Raw genomic sequence first — 20189 nt, 5'->3', positions numbered from 1 at the left:
AATCAATCCAAAAATGATAATAATAATTATCTAAAATGTAAAGGAAATTTTGATAAAGAATTTGAAACGTTAATTAAACTGTTAAAATCATAAATATCTAAGAACGATGTCGCATCACGCAAGTAACCTCTAAATTAAACCGTCCCCGCGTCACCATTGACTTTGAAAACACAAAACCGCGTCAAGTTAAATCGTTTTATCTAATACACGTTATCTACCCCTACAGTGTATATATATATGTACACATCTTCTTCTTCTTCTTTACTAATTACTTTTTTTCAAAATCTTATAACAAAACCTAAAGCTTTCTTTTCACATTTTTTTAATATTTCATCGGAGCCATTTCAATCGATACACATGGGGGACTTAAACGGTGCGTATTACGGACCATCGATTCCACCGCCGAAGAAAGTCTCTCACAGCCACGGCAGACGCGGCGGCGGATGCGGTTGTTTAGGTGACTGTCTTGGTTGCTGCGGCTGCTGTATTTTAAGCGTCATCTTCAACATCCTCATAGCCATAGCCGTCTTGTTAGGCATAGCTGCTTTGATCATCTGGCTCATATTCAGACCCAACGGTATCAAATTCCACGTCACGGATGCTAAGCTCACCGCCTTCACACTCGACCCGGCCAACAACCTCCGATACAATCTCGACCTCAACTTCACGATCCGCAACCCTAACCGACGTATCGGTGTTTACTATGACCAGATCGAGGTCAGAGGACTCTACGGCGATCAGCGGTTTGGTTCCAGTAACATCTCGCCGTTTTACCAGGGGCATAAGAACACCACGGTGGTCGGAACTAAACTCGAAGGACAGCAGTTGGTGGTGCTTGACGGCGAAGACAGGAAGGATCTGAACGAGGATGTGGTTTCTCAGATCTATAGGATCGATGCGAAGCTTAGGCTGAGGGTTAGGTTTAAGTTTGGGTTGGTCAAGTCGTGGAGGTTCAAGCCAAACATCAAGTGCGAACTCAAGGTTCCTCTCAGTAACCCCAACACGACCAGCGGGTTTCAGTTTCAGCGGACCAAGTGTGACGTTGACTTTTGATGCTAGTCAGAGTCAATGCTGTTATACACTTTTGTTTATTTGATTCTTATTTTCCGGTTTAGATTGTTTTCTATTTGATTATTTTCATACGTTATATCGTTGCAGAGGTATATATTTGTCATTATGTAATTTCTTTATTGTATGGTACTACTTCCATGTAAATAAATAATTACTTTTGATATTACAATTATTTTTTCCTTTTTTATTACCTTCGAATGAGTGTTAAAACCAGCATAAACGACACTAACATCATTATCCTACATTCCTACATTTACTTAATCTTAATAACTATATAACCACACTTAACATTATGATCTGTCACTGATTTAATGTGGCTCATGAAGAATTGATCCATGTATCAAAAATCCTGTATCTTCTGCTTCCCCATTGATCCATTTTGTGTTTGTAGAATGAGAACAAGCAACATTGCACCCATGGAGGATTTCTTGGCACTTGCTCCACCTCCTCACCTCCCAACAATCTATTCAGCTTCTTGCCTATAGCCTCTTCGTTGGAATCCTCACACCCGAAAAACTTTTCCTGTCAACAGAATTGCAGATATAAAATTTTGGAAAATCAATCCTCAACAAACTCAACAATCATTAGTAGTTTTTTACCCCTTCATCAGCATATACAGAAGCGTGGATTCTGGCAGTTGCATCTTCTAATACGGCTAGCAATTTGAACTTCCCGTTGGAATCGCGGAGTTTTCTGACATCTGGGGGATACACTTGTATGAATCGAACAACACACCTGAATTTAGCTGTCACCTGCATAAGCATGACTGTACATCAATTCAAGAAAGTTTCTTTACTCATTATTCTACAACTTGGGATAAATCGAAGCTTTTGGGACACAGTACATTGTGATGGGTCAAGATGTCCATTAGAGAAACAAATGGAGCGTCTTCATGGGCAACCCCTAAAAAGGATTAGACCATTAGTATTTATATTACCAAAATTTTTTAATGTTATGTAAGATTTCTACAATTCAAAACTGGTTATTACCTGTGATACCTGAATGTGAGCGACTAATACTACGTGCAATCGGGTTCCATCTTGATGAAAGCTTCTCCCCCCACATTCTGAGTTTGTTAAAAAAAAAGTGTGTTTTATGCTGAAGAACAAACGGACGTAGCATAACCTCAACTCACAGGCTAAGAAAAAGCGTCAGAATAAACCTTTGAGGACTAAAGGGTTGCCTTTCTCTGCTCATTGTGTATTGCATCTTTGTAGAGGGAGTAAAAGTGGCGTTCCATAATCCCATATTTACTTGAAAGAAAATGTTTAGAAACTTCACGTGCTGACCAGGTTGGAGACAGTGAATGGCCTGCTTCTCACTAACTCTATCTACTATGATCCTCAAAACAGAACCAAAAGTAGGAAACTTGCGTAACATGTATGTAGGCAACATCTCGGGTTCGACACATAAAGGAGGCCTTTCTGACCTGTTATAACATCAAATTATAAGCCAAAACACTGAGCTTTCAAGAGTGACATGGGTAAAACGTTTGCGATATATGACCCGAAGCTTGGAAATGAATAAGAGAAGCTTTTTGTACTCGTTGGTATTCGGAGGAGGAAACATATACGTACTTTACCAAGATGTTGCACGGTGGCAGTTCAGTTCCATCCCAAACATAAATGTACCACCTATCTTTATAGACCTTGGAAATGTGAACAATCTTCAGAGGAAACAAAAAATGAGAAACGATTTCAAAGACATAGCAGATCATAAGACAATTCCAGTTCCACAAATAGAAACAAACATATATGAAACATAAAATCAAAATAAATTCATTTTAAGATCAATCTACCTGGCAAGATAGGTTTGAGCATTCCCCTTCTTTGATATCTTTCAGGGAGGTGAAAGAGCAAGAACCTATCATAAAACAAAACAAAACTTAGAACAATAGAACCTTAACACAGAACCTATTTGAAATCAGATAAGAAGCAACCATTTTGCATATGGAGATTTCAGTGAACATAATTACCATCTTCGAACTTGTAAGAAACCATCCATTCTCTCAGAGTCGACAAGAAGCTTTTATCCTGTTCTCTCATCAGAAACTTAGGTGACGACTGGTATGGTATAAAATCAACGCCATGTTCTCCATTAAATAGAGAAAATGTCGAAGAAGAAGTTTCATTGCAGAGAGCTGTAATTTTCCGGTTAATCAGCACAATCTGGGTTAAGAGATAAGAGTTCAATCCCAGAAGAAACGAATTGTCAACCAAAAATCTGAAAGAGAATGGTGTATGTATCGACCTTTACACGTGACAGCAAGATTATATCCCCAATCGATTCAACACGAGGAAGCGAACGAATGGTACGAGCGACAAACTTAACGGGAAGGGCAGATCCTGAATGCCATGGATCAACGATTTTGAGCGAACATGAAAAATCTGCAACAAAGTTCGAGCAATCGGAAGGAGAATGAAAACGAAGCAATGAGAAATGGAAATTTTCGGAAATTGCAAAAAAAGGTCACCATACCAGAGCCAGTGGAGAAATCTAGCTCGACGATGACTCCAATGAGGTTAACATGGAGATGCAATGCCTTAAATGCGTCTTGAATTCTCAGGAATTTGTAGTCATCCCTAATCTCCATGTCTGTGAGACTGTGATCGTTGGGGGTTTTTGCACAGTGTTAAAGGAACTGAACAAAACCGATGACGACGACTCGGCGCCACTCTACCGAGCTCATGAGTCGTTTAGAGGCTTCCCCAACTCTAATGGGTCTTAAAGGCCCAATATGAGTGATTAATGGGCCGTCAGCTAAAACTCTAGCTTAATGAATTTGGTTGGATGGCCACAACACAACTAATCATTAGTTTGCTTACATCACCGTTAAATATGTTTTGTTTAGACAAATGTGGTCCGAAATAAAAATAGAAAGAAGAGGGAAGATAATAAGCCTAGAAAAAAATAACGAAGTATCTTTTTATTTATTTTATCTATAACAAACATTTAAATCTTAAGTGATGAAAGATGCTATATGAGTTTTTCTTTCTATTTTTATATGTAAGACCACCAGCTCATACAATCTTCTTGATCATCGTGATATCTTAGCGACAGCGACTTCAAATTATACTCATTTTTAAGGTCTTCAAACTTGTTTAATAATAGTAACATATAAATATTGACATTATTTGTGATCTGAAAAATCCAACATAAGTTCGACAATTATGCAAAACCATGAGTTTAGATACTTGATGTTGACAAAAAAAAAAATGTAAAAGCTTAGATATCTCAGATTTTTCATACCTTGATCTTAAAATAATTAATGAATCTTTAGGAAGATACTTACATTCTAATTATAATTTGCGTTAGGATATACGACAAGGTGAAAGTTTTACTAGTATTTAAAGTCGTCACATTTCAGTCTTGTTTCCATATATAGAAAGATAGAAACAATCTTCTATATATGATTTTACCACTATTTTGTTTGTCAATTCGACTATCCAATTACAAATAAATTCATAAACATTTTACCATTAGAAACAAGAAAAATACATTTTTGTGGAGTAGGCTTTGTTGTAAAAACGAAAGTATAAAAGCAACTAAAACTCTTTATTTATCTTAGGTACGTAACACGTATTGTATTCTAATGGTTTGTGTGGCTTTGGTCTTCAAGTCTAATAAGTAAGAAGCATCATTCAAATTTGATGCGATGTAAAAAGGTTTAGTCAAAGGATGAGATGTAAGTATCATCCAAATTTTGTTGGATGATTACATCATCTGACAACTGTTATATATTCAACTTCTTTAAAAATATATATGTTGTATGCCAAACTAATAAGTAGTTCATATATATTTTTTCCTCTCTACTTATGAAACATATCCTTGCTTGATTCATGAAACTTAAAAGAGGAGGATGTTCATTAAGTCATTAGATTAAGATTAACAAGCCGTTTACTATATTTATTCAACGCTACAAAAATCCCCTTGCTTTACAGGGAGTGTTATGAGTATTATTAAACTAATATGGGTTTTTTTTTTTTCATATCCATTTATGCATTGTCCATTTGCTCACACACACAAACACATTTAAAATGTAATATACATGTGACCAAAAAGAAAGAAATTTTTTTAAAAATGTGGGTGTCAAATGTGAATACGGGGGGGGAGGGACTATTGCTTTAGAGGGTGGAAGTTTGATAAAGACGTGAAGAACTAAATAAGTGATTACGTGATTACGAGACACCTCGCCAGACTTTTTAATTAATAACTCCATTAATCAAACATAAAGTTTCTATAATATTTTGAATAATCTGATTATTTCCTATTTCATTTTCTTTTCGAAATTGAAAATGCAAATTTCAAACCGCGAACGATAGGAATAGTCATAGAAATCAAAACGGATTAATTTTACTTATCATCCTCTCCTCCTCTACAACCTGAATATAGTTAAAAATGAACCAAATCGAAACCAAATCAGATCACTGAGACAAGTTACAATATCTTATACATAAAACTTTTCCTAGCCCTCGATTAGAAAACTAACCTCTTTCTTCTTCATGTGGTTGTCAAATCTACAACGTGTACTTAGATTATATTAAATTAGCAAATTGCATTATCGTAGCTGTTTTCTAAGTATTTGTTGATCACTGGAAAAAGTGAATATTTTCTGTGTTATTAGCATTGTTGTTAATATACATAAATAATACGATGTTCTCCTCATAAATTTTTTACCAGACATATATTACTAGTTTCTACTGTTTTCGATTTTAGGGTTCACATCACATTCTAGCTATAAAGCATATTGTAAGTGATCGTTGTTCAGCAGCTTTCCGATGTTCATTCATATGCACATTAATGGATGAAACAGAATTCTAAATAGTGCAGCCATCGTGTGATCATGTATGCATGCGTGATGATACAAAGAGTTCTATATGTGTCCAAATTACTTCTTTTTCCCCCTATCAATGAAATATAATTAAGACCAGTACACGAGTGGTTCTGAAAACTAAAAAAAATGGACTAGGGCGATCCCATCCAAATATCCAACAAGTACATAGTTTCTGGTGAGATGGAGATTACTAAAAATGAAGATGTGCAACTAAAAACATGATCCATGAATTGGGTTTGTATAGAACTAATCAGATACAAAATCTCTGAACAGATCTTCCAACCTGTGAATAGATCTAATCTAAAACATAAATAAAATACAAAATTAGAGACCATATCAATATTATAAATCACGGCCGTATACAGACACAAAATGACTTTTCAAACAAATCTATTATAATACAATATCTAAAATTAATGTAAGAAATTTGTAACAACAATACTATAATAACAAAATGGTATATATACACACTAGGCTAGCTGGATAAATAAGATATATATATATATATATATATATATAAAATTTATAAAGCCGTGTTATAGAGTTTCCATGGAATATTCAAACTACAAATTTAAAAAGTAATTAAAGAAGAAGAAAAAAAAAAGACAGGTTAATTCTACGCGAGAAGTGAACACAAAATAAAATAATAGAAACATATAGGAGAATAAGTAAGTGATAATAAATAAAAGGGGGAAGGGCATGGGAATCGCATTTACATATATAAATCTCTCTCCCTTCTCATCTATATATATATATATAAATACTAAACACAATTCCAAAGTGTGGTCTCATTCATCATAATAATCATAGAATTCTAACTTTTGAAGCTCTATAGAGAGAGAGACAAAGAAAGAGAAAGAAAGAGAGAGAGAGAGAGAGAGAGAGAGAGAGAGAGAGAGAGAGAGAGAGAGATGGAAGAGACAAAATCAAGATTCAAGAGGATCTGTGTCTTCTGTGGAAGCAGTTCCGGCAAAAAACCTTCATACCAAGAAGCTGCTATTCAATTGGGTAACGAGTTGGTACGTTCTCTCTTCCAACTCTTTTTCCACTTTTATAGTTTATTTTGTACATTCCTCCTATTCACAACTCACACACAAAGAGTACACAGTCTTCATCATCTTGTTGCATCTTTTTAGATATCTCTTTTTTTTTTTCTTTTTGACAACTTGTTTTGTTTAAAAAAGGGCTGATTGATTACAAGAATGAAGGTTTGATATGAGATACAAACTGTGAGAATCTTTCTTTTGATACATTAGCTATTATGGGGAGGTTTTGATTGTGTGTTGCAACGAACAATGATGAATCTTTGCTGATTTTAAAATTTTCTTTTTTTTCTTAGTAAAATCGAATTTGTGTATATGTATGGTTTATTGTTATGTTATTGGCATGAGAGAGATATGAGACAATAGTAACTTCTACTATGCTTAGCTGTAACCCGCCTGTCACTGGAGCAGCACTCTTGCATGATCTCTTCTTCTTTTCTTTTTATTTTGTTTCCAGTAATTTTTTTAACATTATTATTACACACATAAATCTTGTTTTTTCTCTTGTTACTCTGGTCTGGTCTGGTCTCTGAGGTTATCCTATGATTTGTCTTAAACCTAAAACTTAAGTTTCCCAAGTATAACCCAATGATTTTGTTTACGGGGAAGGTAAAATAATAATGACAGTTCTCACTCTCTTTTATTGCCTCGAGGGACAATAAAAAACCAAAAAAATATTTGTTCGTTGGAAGAATAATGACTCTATTGTACAAAGCGTGTGTTGTGGGGTGTTGTACTACTTCTTCAACAACACAATATTATTATTAAACAAAAAAATAAAACTAATAATTTGTAGTATTTTTTGTGATTGATCTGTAGGTAATAATAATAGTATTAATAGGATGGTGACCATTGAGATTAGGATTGATGATGATGATGAGCTTTTTTCTTTCTCCTTTTTCTTCTCTTAATTGTGCGATTTGATCTTTGATGTGGTTGCTTCTTTTTGGGGGTCGATTGCGGGTTTGGGTTTGTGACACGTGTTCGTTTTTTCATCATGAAAACTCTGTTATCATAAATAATGCATATAATAATAGTAATAATAATTATTAAAAAGAAAGAAACTGATGGGTGGGAATGTGGTTGAAGGTGGAGAGAAGGATTGATTTGGTATACGGAGGTGGTAGCGTGGGGCTTATGGGTCTCGTCTCTCAGGCTGTTCATCATGGTGGTCGCCATGTTCTAGGGTTTGTTCTCTCTCTCTCTCTATCTATCTATCTATATGTACATTCACTCACGCATCTCTATGTATTCATATGGTGCATTTTGCTAGTTCCGAGTAACTCATTACTCATCATTGTGTTTTTAAACATGAAGCCTATAATTAACCCTATTGTCTGTCGCATGGAATTTGATTAATCTTTGGTTATATGAAGATATTTATAATAAGAGAGGCAAACATAGCAACGACAAAAAAGGATCTGTGCATGTTTCCTTTGTCCAAAAAGTGTCTCTTTGCCTCTCTTTAAATTAAGATACAACTAGCTCTCTTATGTGTATGTATGTATGTGTGTTTGTTCTTTCTATGAGAGAATCCCGTTTCAATTATCTATACCAAAATGGTCAACTATCTTATTTTTGTCTTAAATTTAATGTAGACTGAAATCTAAACCGGTCTTTTTGGTTGTTTTGGTATGCATCATGACTAACCGGTATATTCTCTTATTGATTGTAGGGTCATTCCAAAAACCTTGATGCCAAGAGAGGTATGCACCAAATAAAGCTCTATTGAATAAAATCTCCTTTTTTTTTTGTTGGACTTGGTATTATATATACTATAGTATTATTGAGATAGAAATTGCCTTGTAATGATCTACATAAAATAGTGGTAGGACCAAAAAAGGAATGATTGAGACTTGGAGCGTTTTTTGGTTTCCTTCACGATACATCTCCTTGACCAACTAATATATTTATATATGTATAAAAAACCATGCAATATAATACTATAGGATATTTTGCGGTGTGTTCACATTTTTGGAGGCAGTAATAACTAAAAAAATGTGGTGGTGATTATATTGTAGATAACCGGTGAGACCATCGGAGAAGTGAAAGCCGTCGCTGACATGCATCAAAGGAAAGCCGAAATGGCTCGTCAAGCTGACGCCTTCATTGCTCTACCTGGTTAGTAGTCCAAGTTTTGTTCATTATTTAATAACAAATCAATTCGTTTAAGAAACTTTGTCTTAAGCCTAAAATATGTCAAATCATTTTTGTTAGGTGGGTATGGTACGTTGGAAGAACTGCTGGAAGTCATTACATGGGCTCAACTCGGAATCCACCGTAAGCCGGTACGTAATCAGGGAAATTTAGAATTTTTTTAACTTTTACGGATTAATATAAATTATATGATGATATGAGCTTTGCATTATTGTTACATGAGTTACGACCGGAATATGCGTGTTGAATATTTATTCTCTTAGTTTAAACCTTCGAAGAGATTTGACTGAATGAAAGATACAAATGGTTGCATATGGTACGTCGTAATAATCACATGGAACAAGATTCCTTTTTGAGATTCTTTATACCTTTATTTAAAAGTCTTAGTTTAATTGTACACATTCTATAAGCATGTAATATGAATATTTTTGCATGAATATAAAAAACGATGTGTTGTCACGACGTACGACTACATAACCCCTGATTGTGAGACCGGAAGCTTCCCATGTCGTAATCTTTCTTTTTATATAGACAACTCCATTTTAATAAACAAATATTTTTGGGTTTCTTAATTAACATTATTATTATTTTTGGTCAATAATTAATGACAGGTGGGTCTTCTTAACGTGGATGGTTACTACAACTCGCTGTTAACGTTTATAGATAAGGCTGTGGACGAAGGGTTTATATCACCAATGGCTCGTAGAATCATCGTCTCTGCACCGAACGCTAAAGAGTTGGTTCGACAACTCGAGGTATATATTCATGAATAACCGTGTGTTCTTTGCCATGTTTAAGACAGCATCGATCTAATGCGTGACTACTAATAAAATGTTGTGGTTGTTGTAGGAATACGAACCGGAGTTCGATGAGATAACATCAAAATTGGTATGGGATGAAGTGGACCGGCTAAGTTATGTACCGGGTTCGGAGGTTGCTACGTAAAAGATTATAAGATATTATGGGGGTTTTTGTTTTTATTTTTATTTTTTTGGGGTAAAAGCAGTGTACAGCGGAAAATTGAAGGGGGGTTTTTTAACATCAGAAGGAAAGGTCGGGAAAAGAAGACAAGAAAAAGAAAATATTGGGGTCGTTTTGATAACATTATATTGTAGGGGTGGTTAATATGTGAAGTGGATAAACCACGTGGGTAACTGCTAACCGCGTATATACCAAACCCCAAGATCCATCCCCACTTGTCTCTCTTTGTTCATTTTGGTTTAATGGAAAAAAAAGCATAGGGCCTCTCAAGAAATGACAAAACGATCCTTTTCTTTTTGGATATTATTTTATTATTCTATCTTCTAGTTTTCCTGATAGCAAGTTGTACATTATTTGATAAATTCAATTTTTTTTTTCTTTTTAATCCTTAACCAGTGCATACCGTTATACGATGTATTTTTGGCAAACTCTCTGTTCCAACAAAATAAAGCACCTCTGCAAAAACTATTCAATCTTGAGTGGGCTTGTGAAAGTTCTTGTCGTTAATACCACCAACAATTCAAAAGAACACGAGTGCATGGTTTGCATTCAGGGCCAGTTTGATGCAACTGGGTCAGAAGAAATCTTTGACCTGATTGGGCTCAGAGATGCGAGAACTACGTGGACATTAAGAATCAAACGACGTTGGATTTAATTGAAAGACCAAAGTTGCATCAGCTCCTAACATGTGGGCTGTGTGGGCCAAAACAAAAGTGAACTCATAGAGCTTCAACTGGAACCAAACCATAATACAGAAAAGTCGATTACCAATTTTTAGCTTCAGCAACAGCCTAACAAGATAGGATTGACCTTAACGTATGATACGAATTAACTTGAGCAGCAGAAATGGACTAAACATGTTTAAAGAATGTTGTATGGAGTAGCAGTAATTAAGTTCCTTGGAGAACTCTTGTTGATCAAAAACTGACTCTGCCTCGAAGATTATATTCTTCTTGTCAGTACGATGGCTGAACAAAACTAATATGTTACAAAAAAAAAGTTTATTTCATACAGTATAGTTAGTTAATCTTGTTAATATTAAGCACCATTGGTATATATTATTGATTAGGTAAATAGCCAAGTATGAATCAAAAATAAAAAGACTTAGATAGATATTAAATTAATTATTAGTACATAGGAAAAATAATGATTCTTTAGGTTGGTTGGATTCCGAATAAATTTCATCTAATCTTATATATCTGCCCATCTTGAATTGTATATTATTATAAGTGTAGAGAAACTCACACCAAATATAGAAAAATAGATTAATAAAAAAGTAAACAAATCTTAAAAGTTTGTAATTTTGTCTTTCTTCCAACCAAAACAATAATTTCAGAAAATACAAAATAAAAAAAGGTAAACGTTTGATTATTAATTAGAATAAATATACACACATAATGAAAGTGACAAATGTTCAAATCATAGAGTCCAATAATTGAACCTCCTCCTTCAACACATACACACACACTCAGCCACAAATCAAACATAAAACAAAACAACAACTACAAAAGAAGGAAAAACAAACACACAAAGACTTTAAATGGAGATTCCGCCGTCACAATCTCTGGCGACACCGCTCCGCCGAACAAAATCCATAGCCACCATGAGTACTTCCGAGATACCTTTCGATATCGCTTCAACCCCGCCGTCTTCTTTCGACTACGACCTCATCTCCGTAAAACCATCTTCTTTCGTCGCCTACACATCTCTCAGAGACATCATCTCTTCTTCTCCGAGTAACTCGTCGCTCGCTTTACCGACCATTAACGGTAGCTGCTCTCCGGTTATTTCCACCGCCGGAGATATCTCGATTCGTAATCGTCTTGTCAAGCAAGCTGCTCTGTCTTATCTTCAACCAACGGCTTTGACTTCGTCGGACGATTCTCCTGGTTCTCAATTCTTCCGCCGCGTTTGGCTCCACATCTCTGCTGGGATACAGTTCTTGAGACGTGTGTTTGATTGGCTTTTTCAATCGATTCGTGTTCCTTTGATTGTCAAATAAATAGTGTTTTTCATACAAATTTTTATTTGGGGGTTATAAATTCTCCAAGAGGAATTGCATAACTTGGAATTTTTCAAGAATTGAAAACAAAAACTGTTTGCTATACAATAAAAAGTGTGTTACAAAAATTTTCAATTTTTTTTTTTTATTGGTTTGGTGATTCAAATTCCATCAGTCATATATGCAATTCCGGTATGACTGTAGATTCATTCCATTAGATTCATTCCATTTCCGGTGAACCAGCGGCTAAATTCCCGGTTATCGGGATTGTGGTTTAGAGTGGCTGCTAACGGAGAAACATAAACGAGGTTCTTGTTTGTTGTCTGTCTTTTGACTTTGATACATTTAGTTTCTGCAAAAAACAAGTAAAATGAGTTTGGTAAGAGATGCAGCAACAGAGCTTCAGAATCTGGTGAAGTAGAAGTAAGATTGTTTATTGTGTACCTTATCGATATAGAATTGTTTTTGCAATTGCCTGAAGATTTGGAGAGTCCAGTGATAGCCACATTGCAATAGTTGAACGATTAGATAATGTCCTCTGCTCTTTAAGACCGAGATCCCTTTGTCGATGTCCAGTTCATGCTTTGACATGTATGGACATAGTAGAACTTCGTAGACATAGCTGATACCCTGATCAGAAAACCAAAAAGGAGAAAGATTGTCTTGTTTTTTTCTTTCTGTTTTGTTATGTGAATGAATCACTGAAAGGTTTCTCGCATTGTTATGTACCTGTGATTTAGGGTACCATAGGTAGATGAGAAGAGCGATTTTGATCTCTCCGTAGAGTGGTAACCTGCAAAAGATGAATCAGAGGTTTTGTAACAACAAAGGAACCAATTGATGTAGGGTTGTTAGAGTTTGCTACTAGAGTACTACTAAACCATGATACAATGATGTCTCCTATCCTTTCGAACACTGTAAGAAGACCAACCAAGATCCTGCAAATCAAACAGGAATTTTAATAAGATGGGCGATATTAGAAGAATATAAGACACTGATAGTTTCATTATGACTTTATGAGCAGAAGATTCCTTATCCACAATATATTTTACAAAAGGAATCTTCTTTAATGAACAACCGGTAAGCTTTACCAATATTTGCACCAGTATCGAAGTTCGTGAATCTCAAGCTTTTTCTTTTCCACGCTTTTGTAGCATCCATATGCAGGGTACGCGTAACCCACAAGCAATCTGCCAAAATAGTTTCCAAAAAATCTAAGAGAGGGAGGAGATGAAAATGCCAAAAAGTTCACAAGATGAAAGAAGGAGAAGACGAGAAAGAGAGGGACTCACATTATGATTCTTGTAATGAAATCTCCGAGCATCTTTCGAACCACAACTACTATACAGACTTTAGGGTTGACGTCTTGGATCAAATCCCAAAAAACCCGGATAAACTGGTTGGTTTGTTCAGAGCACAAGACAATGAGAAGAAGAAACCAAATTAGGTTTAAGATGAGTTTGATCAGGAGAATTGCAAATAAAGAGAGACAGAGAGAGATAAACTGAAATGATTAAAGGAAATGGGAGAGAAGCGAAGAGAAGTTTAAGATTGCTTGAAAAGGAAGCTTCTTTTATATTTAAGTATTTTAGAGAAAGTCACTCTGTAATAAGGAAACGTTGCATTTTCTTGGGATGCCGAATTTTTTGTTCTCCTGCCAAAACGTTGTAACCGTTTTGGGTCAAAACAAAAAAAGAAAAATCATAAAGTTTTCCATGCTGGATCGAAGTAAATACTCTTTTTACATGAAGGTCTAGGCCCAATAAAAAGCCCAATATGATGCTATTCATCTCTGGTTTATAACTGGATTTGGCATTTGGAAGAACGTTTAGGGCAGAGCAAGGTCTTCTTGGTGACTGTTTCGTAAACAGTTTTCTTCTTTTGCTTTTCGTTTCATTTATTAGTTTTGTTCCTTCACATCAGAGAGCAAAAAAAAAAGAGTACACAGTAGAGAACAGTATAGCAGTATCAGCCTTATAAATGGCGTTTAATTTACTTTTATAACTCGAATTATTAATCTCACTTATAGAGCTTATAGCTTTATTCATCTCGGTTATGCTAATGACCCAAAGACTTATAGCTTCATGTAATCTCTTGTTTTGATGTTCATTATATATATACAATCAGTGCTCTTTCATGTATATATCAGTTACATATATTACTATTGCATGCGAATGTTAATGATGAGTGCCTTTTACCTTCTATAATCTTAAGTGTGTATTTATAGATTCATCGTTTAGTCGTTTTGATGATTAATGATGTATAGTATAATACAAGAAATTAATAACAAGAATTCAATTTTTTTAATTGTCTGACAGTATTGCTCCCCCTCATATAATTAAATTGATATGAAAGATGCCAGTTAAGACTTTTGGAAGAAAAAAAAAAAAATAATATATATATATATATATATATATATATATATATATAGGAGACTGATATACATACAATAGAGAAAAAAATATCGAAGCTTAAATGTGTGTACTGCACTCACAATAAAGAACAGCATAATAAGATTTCAACCACTCAAGTTTAAATGCATTTTTGAAGAAGCAATAATTAGTTGATTAAGTAGAAAAAAACAAATACATATAGAGAGAAATTAAAACTATGACATACCCTCTTTAAAGCTTGGTCAAATCTGTAAAGGGGGACAATTTTTGTTGTTGTTGTTGGTGGGATATTAGTGAGAAAGACGACCTTAATGATCATCTTGAAGTAGCATACAGTATAAATTGCAGAACTTATGTATATTTTTAATTACCACAAAAATATGAGATTATAAACTCTTAAGTATCCGCTTATTGTATGTAACGTTATGTTGTCAACAACCAAGAATTAAAGAAGAAAAGAATTACAATATTTTCGTAGATATACGAATACGACTGTGAGACTGTGACTAGTCATAATATAACAAGATCATGGGCACCGTCGAGATACGTATCTAACTAATACATTCGTAATTATCCTAAATGCATCGTTTTTGTGTTTATACATATCCAAAGAGTCTGCGAACCCGTAACTAATTAAGAAAACTTAGCGCAAGAAGACATGGTTGTCAAATTCAAAGTAGGGATGGATGGATGATTTTTGCATGCTTTTTCGTATTTGTGACGTGCAATTACATGCATGCGATCATTTAGTCTTGCGTTGTGTATATTTTGTTGATCTAATTCTGCCTCTTGGTCCTCAAATATCTTTAGGTGGGCCTCTTGCTTACAAAAGGGTCCACACCAAATCTACTAACCCTCTTGTCTCTCCCCTCTCCCTACAAACGCCAATTTATATGTATCTACTCGTCTCTTCATCATCACTCATGGCTACTCGTCGTCAGTGAAAGTCATACATATATATATATATATATATACATCTCCTTATATTCAGCATGACTGCATGAGTATGCTTAGATGAATGATCTAGTATATGAAACTAGTAATTTTAACATGCAAGAACCATTCATTCACACAACAATTCTCCTAATTCTTGCATGTTATTCGCATCGTAGTCTTGATGGGACGAGAGACCGAAAGGAATTAATACTTTAACGTATATATATATAGTCTCTTCTCAAGGGTTAGAGTTGGCTATAATAAATACTCTTTAAGTCTTTATAAAATGTTATTATCACACATAAAGAAACTAAAAAAAAAAAATGTACACATATATACGTACACTTTGGTTGATGTCAATTTCGAATAACCTAATAGAAAGATGTTTAATACCATCATAATCTAATTAAGCTGGCTTTGGGATTCAATTTGGGGGTTATGTAAAATGATAACTCTGAATGGAAGAAGGTGTACGTAGTAGAAACGTTATAAATCAAAAAGGAAAAGGCGGGGGGCGATAATTGAGAGAGAAGAGAAAAGGAGAGGTAGGAAGTGAGAATTGAATAAGGGAACATGGAAGGCTTTGAAAGATGAGATTGCCAAAATTGGAAAGCGGCAACAGAAAGGTGGCATTTAGTGAATGATAAGAAGAGAAATCGACTTCTCTACTCCTTTTTCTAAAGACTTCTTCATGGCAACATTAATTTAGTGAATATATAACTAGTATGACCCCCTCAACATAAAGAAGATGAAAAACAAAAAAAAATTGGGTAGCATCATCATGATTCATGATTCATGATTTCATGATTTCATGATTTCATGATTCATGATAATAATAATAATAATTATATACTATCTATCTATCTTTGTGTGTTATCGTCGTTGAAGAGGTGTGATGAGCGAGAGAGAAAAGAGCAATGAAGGGTGGAATTAAATTCGTATTTATAATCTGACGTAACGCTCATTACAATTCTCAACTGTCTCAATTACTATTGCATTTATATTTTTGGTTTTAATGATCTCTAACTCTCAATCTTAACATTTTTTTTTTTTTTTAAACAGCTGTTACCAAAACATATATATAAATATGAAATTGATGCACCTTCCTCTGTTTTTTATTTATTTTTAATTTTAATGCTCTGAACTACTTTCCTCTTTTATTTTTTATTTTTTATTTTAACCAGCTTTCATTTTATTATTTCACTCTCTCTTTGTACTTTCTTTCTTCGTCGGCAATATCATTCTTTTACAGGTCGTATAATTATGGATCATGTCCTGTTTCATGTTTAGAAGCACCTAATCTAACTATGTTAGTTAGCCAGCCTTTTAGATTTTTTGTTTTATCACTTTTGTTGTCATTTGCAAAGCCATTTTCTAGATTTGTCTGTGTGTTTTTTTTGGTGGGTCTTAAATCAAAACCATGCAGTTGCTGCGCAGGACACAATCTAGTTATGGATTCTTTTGCAGGAAAGGGGAAATTTTTCAGTTTAGGCCTGTGATTAGCTTACAAACTCTGATGACTTTTTGTGAATGTAACAGAGAGATCTATCTCGAGTTAACAATAAAGAAAGAAAGAAAAAAAAAAACAAGAAAATTTTGGGGTTTTTTTTGTGGGGTTCGAATGTGGGACCAAATAAACAAGTTCTTGTCTGATCTCCAAACTCTTTTTTTTTTTTTTTACCAAATTCTTTCTAATCTTCTGAACTGCTTTTTCAACAAGTACAAGGAATCTATTTTACTAGTTTGTTTTTTTTTGTTCTGGGGATCAGGATCAAGCTACTACTACATCTTTCACAAGTCTATTTTTTATCTCCACTCTTCTCCCTTTTCGTGATGTGTAAGCAATCTCTCTCTGCTACGCTAAGAATGTCCACTTTTGTTACAAGTCAGCACAGCAAAACGTCTAATTCTTTTGTACATCCAAGAAACAGAGAGTATCAATACCAAAACAGAGTATCCGAAACAGAGTAACCAGAAAATTCGAGGGAGTAGTAGAATACGTAAGATAATGACACATGTTTTCACACGCATATATATATATATAGAAAAATTCTTCTTCCATTAGAGAACTCAAATGGTAGAAAAATGTTGAGAACAAGAAAAGAAAAGTTAGTGCTATTCGCGCTCCACTCTTTTTTTTTTTTTTTTTTTTTGAAATTTCTTTGAATAGGGTAACCCTAATTTCATCTCCTACCTCTCTCTTCTCGGGGTTTTAGAGTGGAGCGTGATTAGCACTACTCTCATAAAACACAACAGCTACATTCGCAATAAGAAAAGAAAAAGAAAAAGAAAAAAAAGAGGGAAAAATAAATAAAAGAAGAACTTAACATAAAGAGGACAGGATTGGTTTTGACTTTACTCGTCTTTCAGTTCCTCCGAGTCTTGCGACCAGAGGAAGCAGCGGCTGGCGCGTTTGCGTTTGAGGCGTTTTCCTGGAGGAAATCAAGAAGGACGGTGCTTTTGCATTTAGGGCATTTAGGATCGTCTTCCGAGAGCATGACGTACATGAGACAGCGAGGACACCCGACAAGAACCATCGAGGTTGTCTCCGGACTTGTCGAGTATCTCACGGACGGCTCATCCTGGTTCATCTCCGACGAGACGCAAGAGCTTGGCGGTGACGTCGGTGAAGTCGTTGCAGAGCGGCTTGGGGATCGAACCATCCTCCTCTGGCTTGACGTAGGCGGCGAAAGATTCAGCTTCAGTTCCAGCTTTGGACTTCTTCGACTCATCCTTCTGTGTTGGAGGAATTGGATTTAGGTTTTGGTTCTTTTCAGACAAGAAAGAGAAATTATATAAGTGGAAAGTGAGAGACAGAGTTTGGTCGGAGAAAAATTTACCTTGAAACCTGCGGATTGACAAGGAAGGTTTCTGTGATCTCAAACAAAAAAAAAAAAAAGACTTGGGGTGCTTTGTTTGAATCACACAAAAGAAGAGTCTTCTGTCTTATTACTGGTGGTTGGATCGCTTCAGCTTAGGCCTTTATATACAAGAAAGAAGAACACACAGAGAGGAAAAATTAAAGAGGAGATAGATAGATTTTACATTAAGTCTTAATTTAATTATGAGTGAGAAAGGACTCTGAGAGAGAGAGAGAGAGAGAGAGAGAGAGAGAGAGAGAGAGAGAGAGAGAGAGAGAGAGAGAGAGAGAGAGAGAGAGAGAGAGAGAGAGAGAGAGAGAGAGAGAGAGAGAGAGAGAGAGAGAGAGAGAGAGAGAGAGAGAGAGAGAGAGAGAGAGAGAGAGAGAGAGAGAGAGAGAGAGAGAGAGAGAGAGAGAGAGAAGAGAGAAGAATCATAAAGGATTGAATTGAAGTATACTACTACTAGATGATACTATCAATCAGATGGTTTAATTTTTCTTTGGCCTCAAGAGTATCGAATTATATAATTACTTTTTTTTTTGTCAACTTCAAACCAGTAATTTAATTTTCTTAAATGTGTTTAATAAATACTATTTTTTGTTTTTTTTTTGCAGGAATCCAATTCATTGCTTGTATTAAATAGAGAGGAGGAAAAGAACAAGAAATGTGTTTAATGGGCTAATACATAGAAATCAAATTAAATACTCAACAGATTACTTATTTTATTTTTTCTTCATAAGAGTTAATATATGGAACCAAAGAAATTAAATGGCAACCAACTTGAATTAGATGTTTTATACTAATAAAAGTTGAAATTGAAAATAAGAAGAAAATCATAATTTCAAAGTAAAAAAGAAAAAAAAATGTACAGTCAAAGAAATTAAATAGAAATTAAAGAAACACAAACAAAATTAAATGGCAAGAGACCAGAATTGGTACAGAGAACCCCAAATACAAAGCCAAATGTATATAAAAAGGTGAACCACCACCCTCCTGGCCTTAGTTTTATTAAAAGTTTTATGAGAGGGAAGGGGGGACAAAAGTATCAATATATGCAACTTCCCCAAACTACCCATTACTCTCTTCTCTAATCTCAGAATTGCTTTACAATTATTATTGTTGAGAGTTTGGGGACAAGGTTAGAAACTGAGGATGAGAGACCATGAGATAGAGCAAAGTGATCAAACCCCATCATAAGTATTTAGAGTGGGTCCAAAAGTTTGGTAGTGTCAAGTTACCTAGTTGTGATATGTGTGGATCTTACTTAAGCTCTCTGATCAATATCTCTATCAGCTGTGTTAGAGATATCAAATCAGTTGATTGATTATTGGATAGTTTCACTATACAAACTACAAACCTAAACCAATTGTTAGTGTGTGTTGGTTCTCAAGTCTCTCTAGATGATGATATAGATGGTGACTACTCTCTTGGGCTGTTTAATTCAATCTTCTTAGACATTAGGTGGTAACAGTTCGTATTAAATGGGTATTAATGTTAAACACAGTTAAGCTAAAATCAAAATTGCTAAAAATAAATATAGCGATACCAAGGTTAGTAATGGCTACACTACAAAACTACTTAGCTTCTTCACAACACCCAAAAGCAAAACTATAATGTATGTAAGTACTAATATTTATTTTGCAGCGTGACTTAATTTCCCATGTGATGTTATTTAATGAAATTTGGAAGAACGTTTATTATTTTACTCGTTTATTAAATAGTCTAACAAATTAGGATCTCGTTTTATTTTTCACAACTTTAAATAACATACTAGTATTTATAATCGAGAGAATACGGCTCGGATACCATATATATAGCCAAAGTAATGTATTATGAAAGTTGACAACATTACAATTAATTCCATTTAAACAGATTTAATACCTTGTTTGGCTGGATTTACAATTAATGTTA

At 34.6% G+C, this 20189-nt stretch overlaps 6 protein-coding genes across 7 annotated transcripts; 3 read left to right on the top strand and 3 right to left on the bottom strand.

Moving 5' to 3' along the window:
* Positions 1–267: 267 nt before the first annotated feature.
* On the top strand, positions 268–1240 carry LOC17881544 (NDR1/HIN1-like protein 3). Its single transcript, XM_006289937.2, has one exon. The coding sequence runs from the start codon at positions 358–360 to the stop codon at positions 1051–1053; it is 696 nt and encodes a 231-aa protein (XP_006289999.1). The 5' UTR covers positions 268–357; the 3' UTR covers positions 1054–1240.
* Positions 1227–3745, bottom strand: LOC17883424 (protection of telomeres protein 1b). 2 transcript variants are annotated; one of them, XM_006289556.2, is made up of 10 exons: positions 3550–3745; positions 3322–3458; positions 3047–3239; positions 2870–2934; positions 2649–2737; positions 2234–2500; positions 2061–2137; positions 1916–1974; positions 1671–1823; positions 1227–1593 (listed from the first exon to the last, which is right to left on the bottom strand). In XM_006289556.2, the coding sequence occupies exons 1-10, from the start codon at positions 3662–3664 to the stop codon at positions 1390–1392; spliced, it is 1359 nt and encodes a 452-aa protein (XP_006289618.1). In that variant the 5' UTR covers positions 3665–3745; the 3' UTR covers positions 1227–1389. The 2 variants fall into 2 exon arrangements, with proteins under 2 accessions (XP_006289618.1, XP_023636871.1); XM_023781103.1 differs by having other exon boundaries at positions 2070–2137.
* Positions 3746–6707: 2962 nt separating this feature from the next.
* LOC17883652 (cytokinin riboside 5'-monophosphate phosphoribohydrolase LOG7) lies at positions 6708–10473 on the top strand. The gene is made up of 7 exons (XM_006288581.2): positions 6708–6924; positions 8038–8135; positions 8624–8654; positions 8970–9069; positions 9166–9236; positions 9717–9860; positions 9955–10473. Exons 1-7 carry the CDS (start codon positions 6817–6819, stop codon positions 10048–10050), a joined length of 648 nt encoding a protein of 215 aa, XP_006288643.1. The 5' UTR covers positions 6708–6816; the 3' UTR covers positions 10051–10473.
* A 1066-nt stretch (positions 10474–11539) lies between these two features.
* LOC17883199 lies at positions 11540–12225 on the top strand. The gene has a single exon (XM_006288778.2). The coding sequence runs from the start codon at positions 11627–11629 to the stop codon at positions 12086–12088; it is 462 nt and encodes a 153-aa protein (XP_006288840.1). The 5' UTR covers positions 11540–11626; the 3' UTR covers positions 12089–12225.
* A 92-nt stretch (positions 12226–12317) lies between these two features.
* On the bottom strand, positions 12318–13455 carry LOC17882048 (HVA22-like protein j). Its single transcript, XM_006288737.2, has 6 exons — positions 13381–13455; positions 13180–13278; positions 12970–13026; positions 12818–12881; positions 12533–12718; positions 12318–12440 (listed from the first exon to the last, which is right to left on the bottom strand). The coding sequence occupies exons 1-6, from the start codon at positions 13410–13412 to the stop codon at positions 12375–12377; spliced, it is 504 nt and encodes a 167-aa protein (XP_006288799.1). The 5' UTR covers positions 13413–13455; the 3' UTR covers positions 12318–12374.
* Positions 13456–17418: 3963 nt separating this feature from the next.
* LOC17881122 lies at positions 17419–18539 on the bottom strand. Its single transcript, XM_006288847.2, has 2 exons — positions 18258–18539; positions 17419–18153 (listed from the first exon to the last, which is right to left on the bottom strand). The coding sequence occupies exon 2, from the start codon at positions 18147–18149 to the stop codon at positions 17784–17786; it is 366 nt and encodes a 121-aa protein (XP_006288909.1). The 5' UTR covers positions 18150–18153; positions 18258–18539; the 3' UTR covers positions 17419–17783.
* Between the last annotated feature and the right edge of the window lie 1650 nt (positions 18540–20189).

This window comes from Capsella rubella, unplaced genomic scaffold, assembly GCF_000375325.1.
Source record: "Capsella rubella cultivar Monte Gargano unplaced genomic scaffold, Caprub1_0 scaffold_6, whole genome shotgun sequence".
NCBI classification, from domain to species: domain Eukaryota; kingdom Viridiplantae; phylum Streptophyta; class Magnoliopsida; order Brassicales; family Brassicaceae; genus Capsella; species Capsella rubella.
The sequence above is the reverse complement of the archived record's forward strand: the minus strand, read 5'-3'. Positions and strand labels throughout refer to the sequence as shown.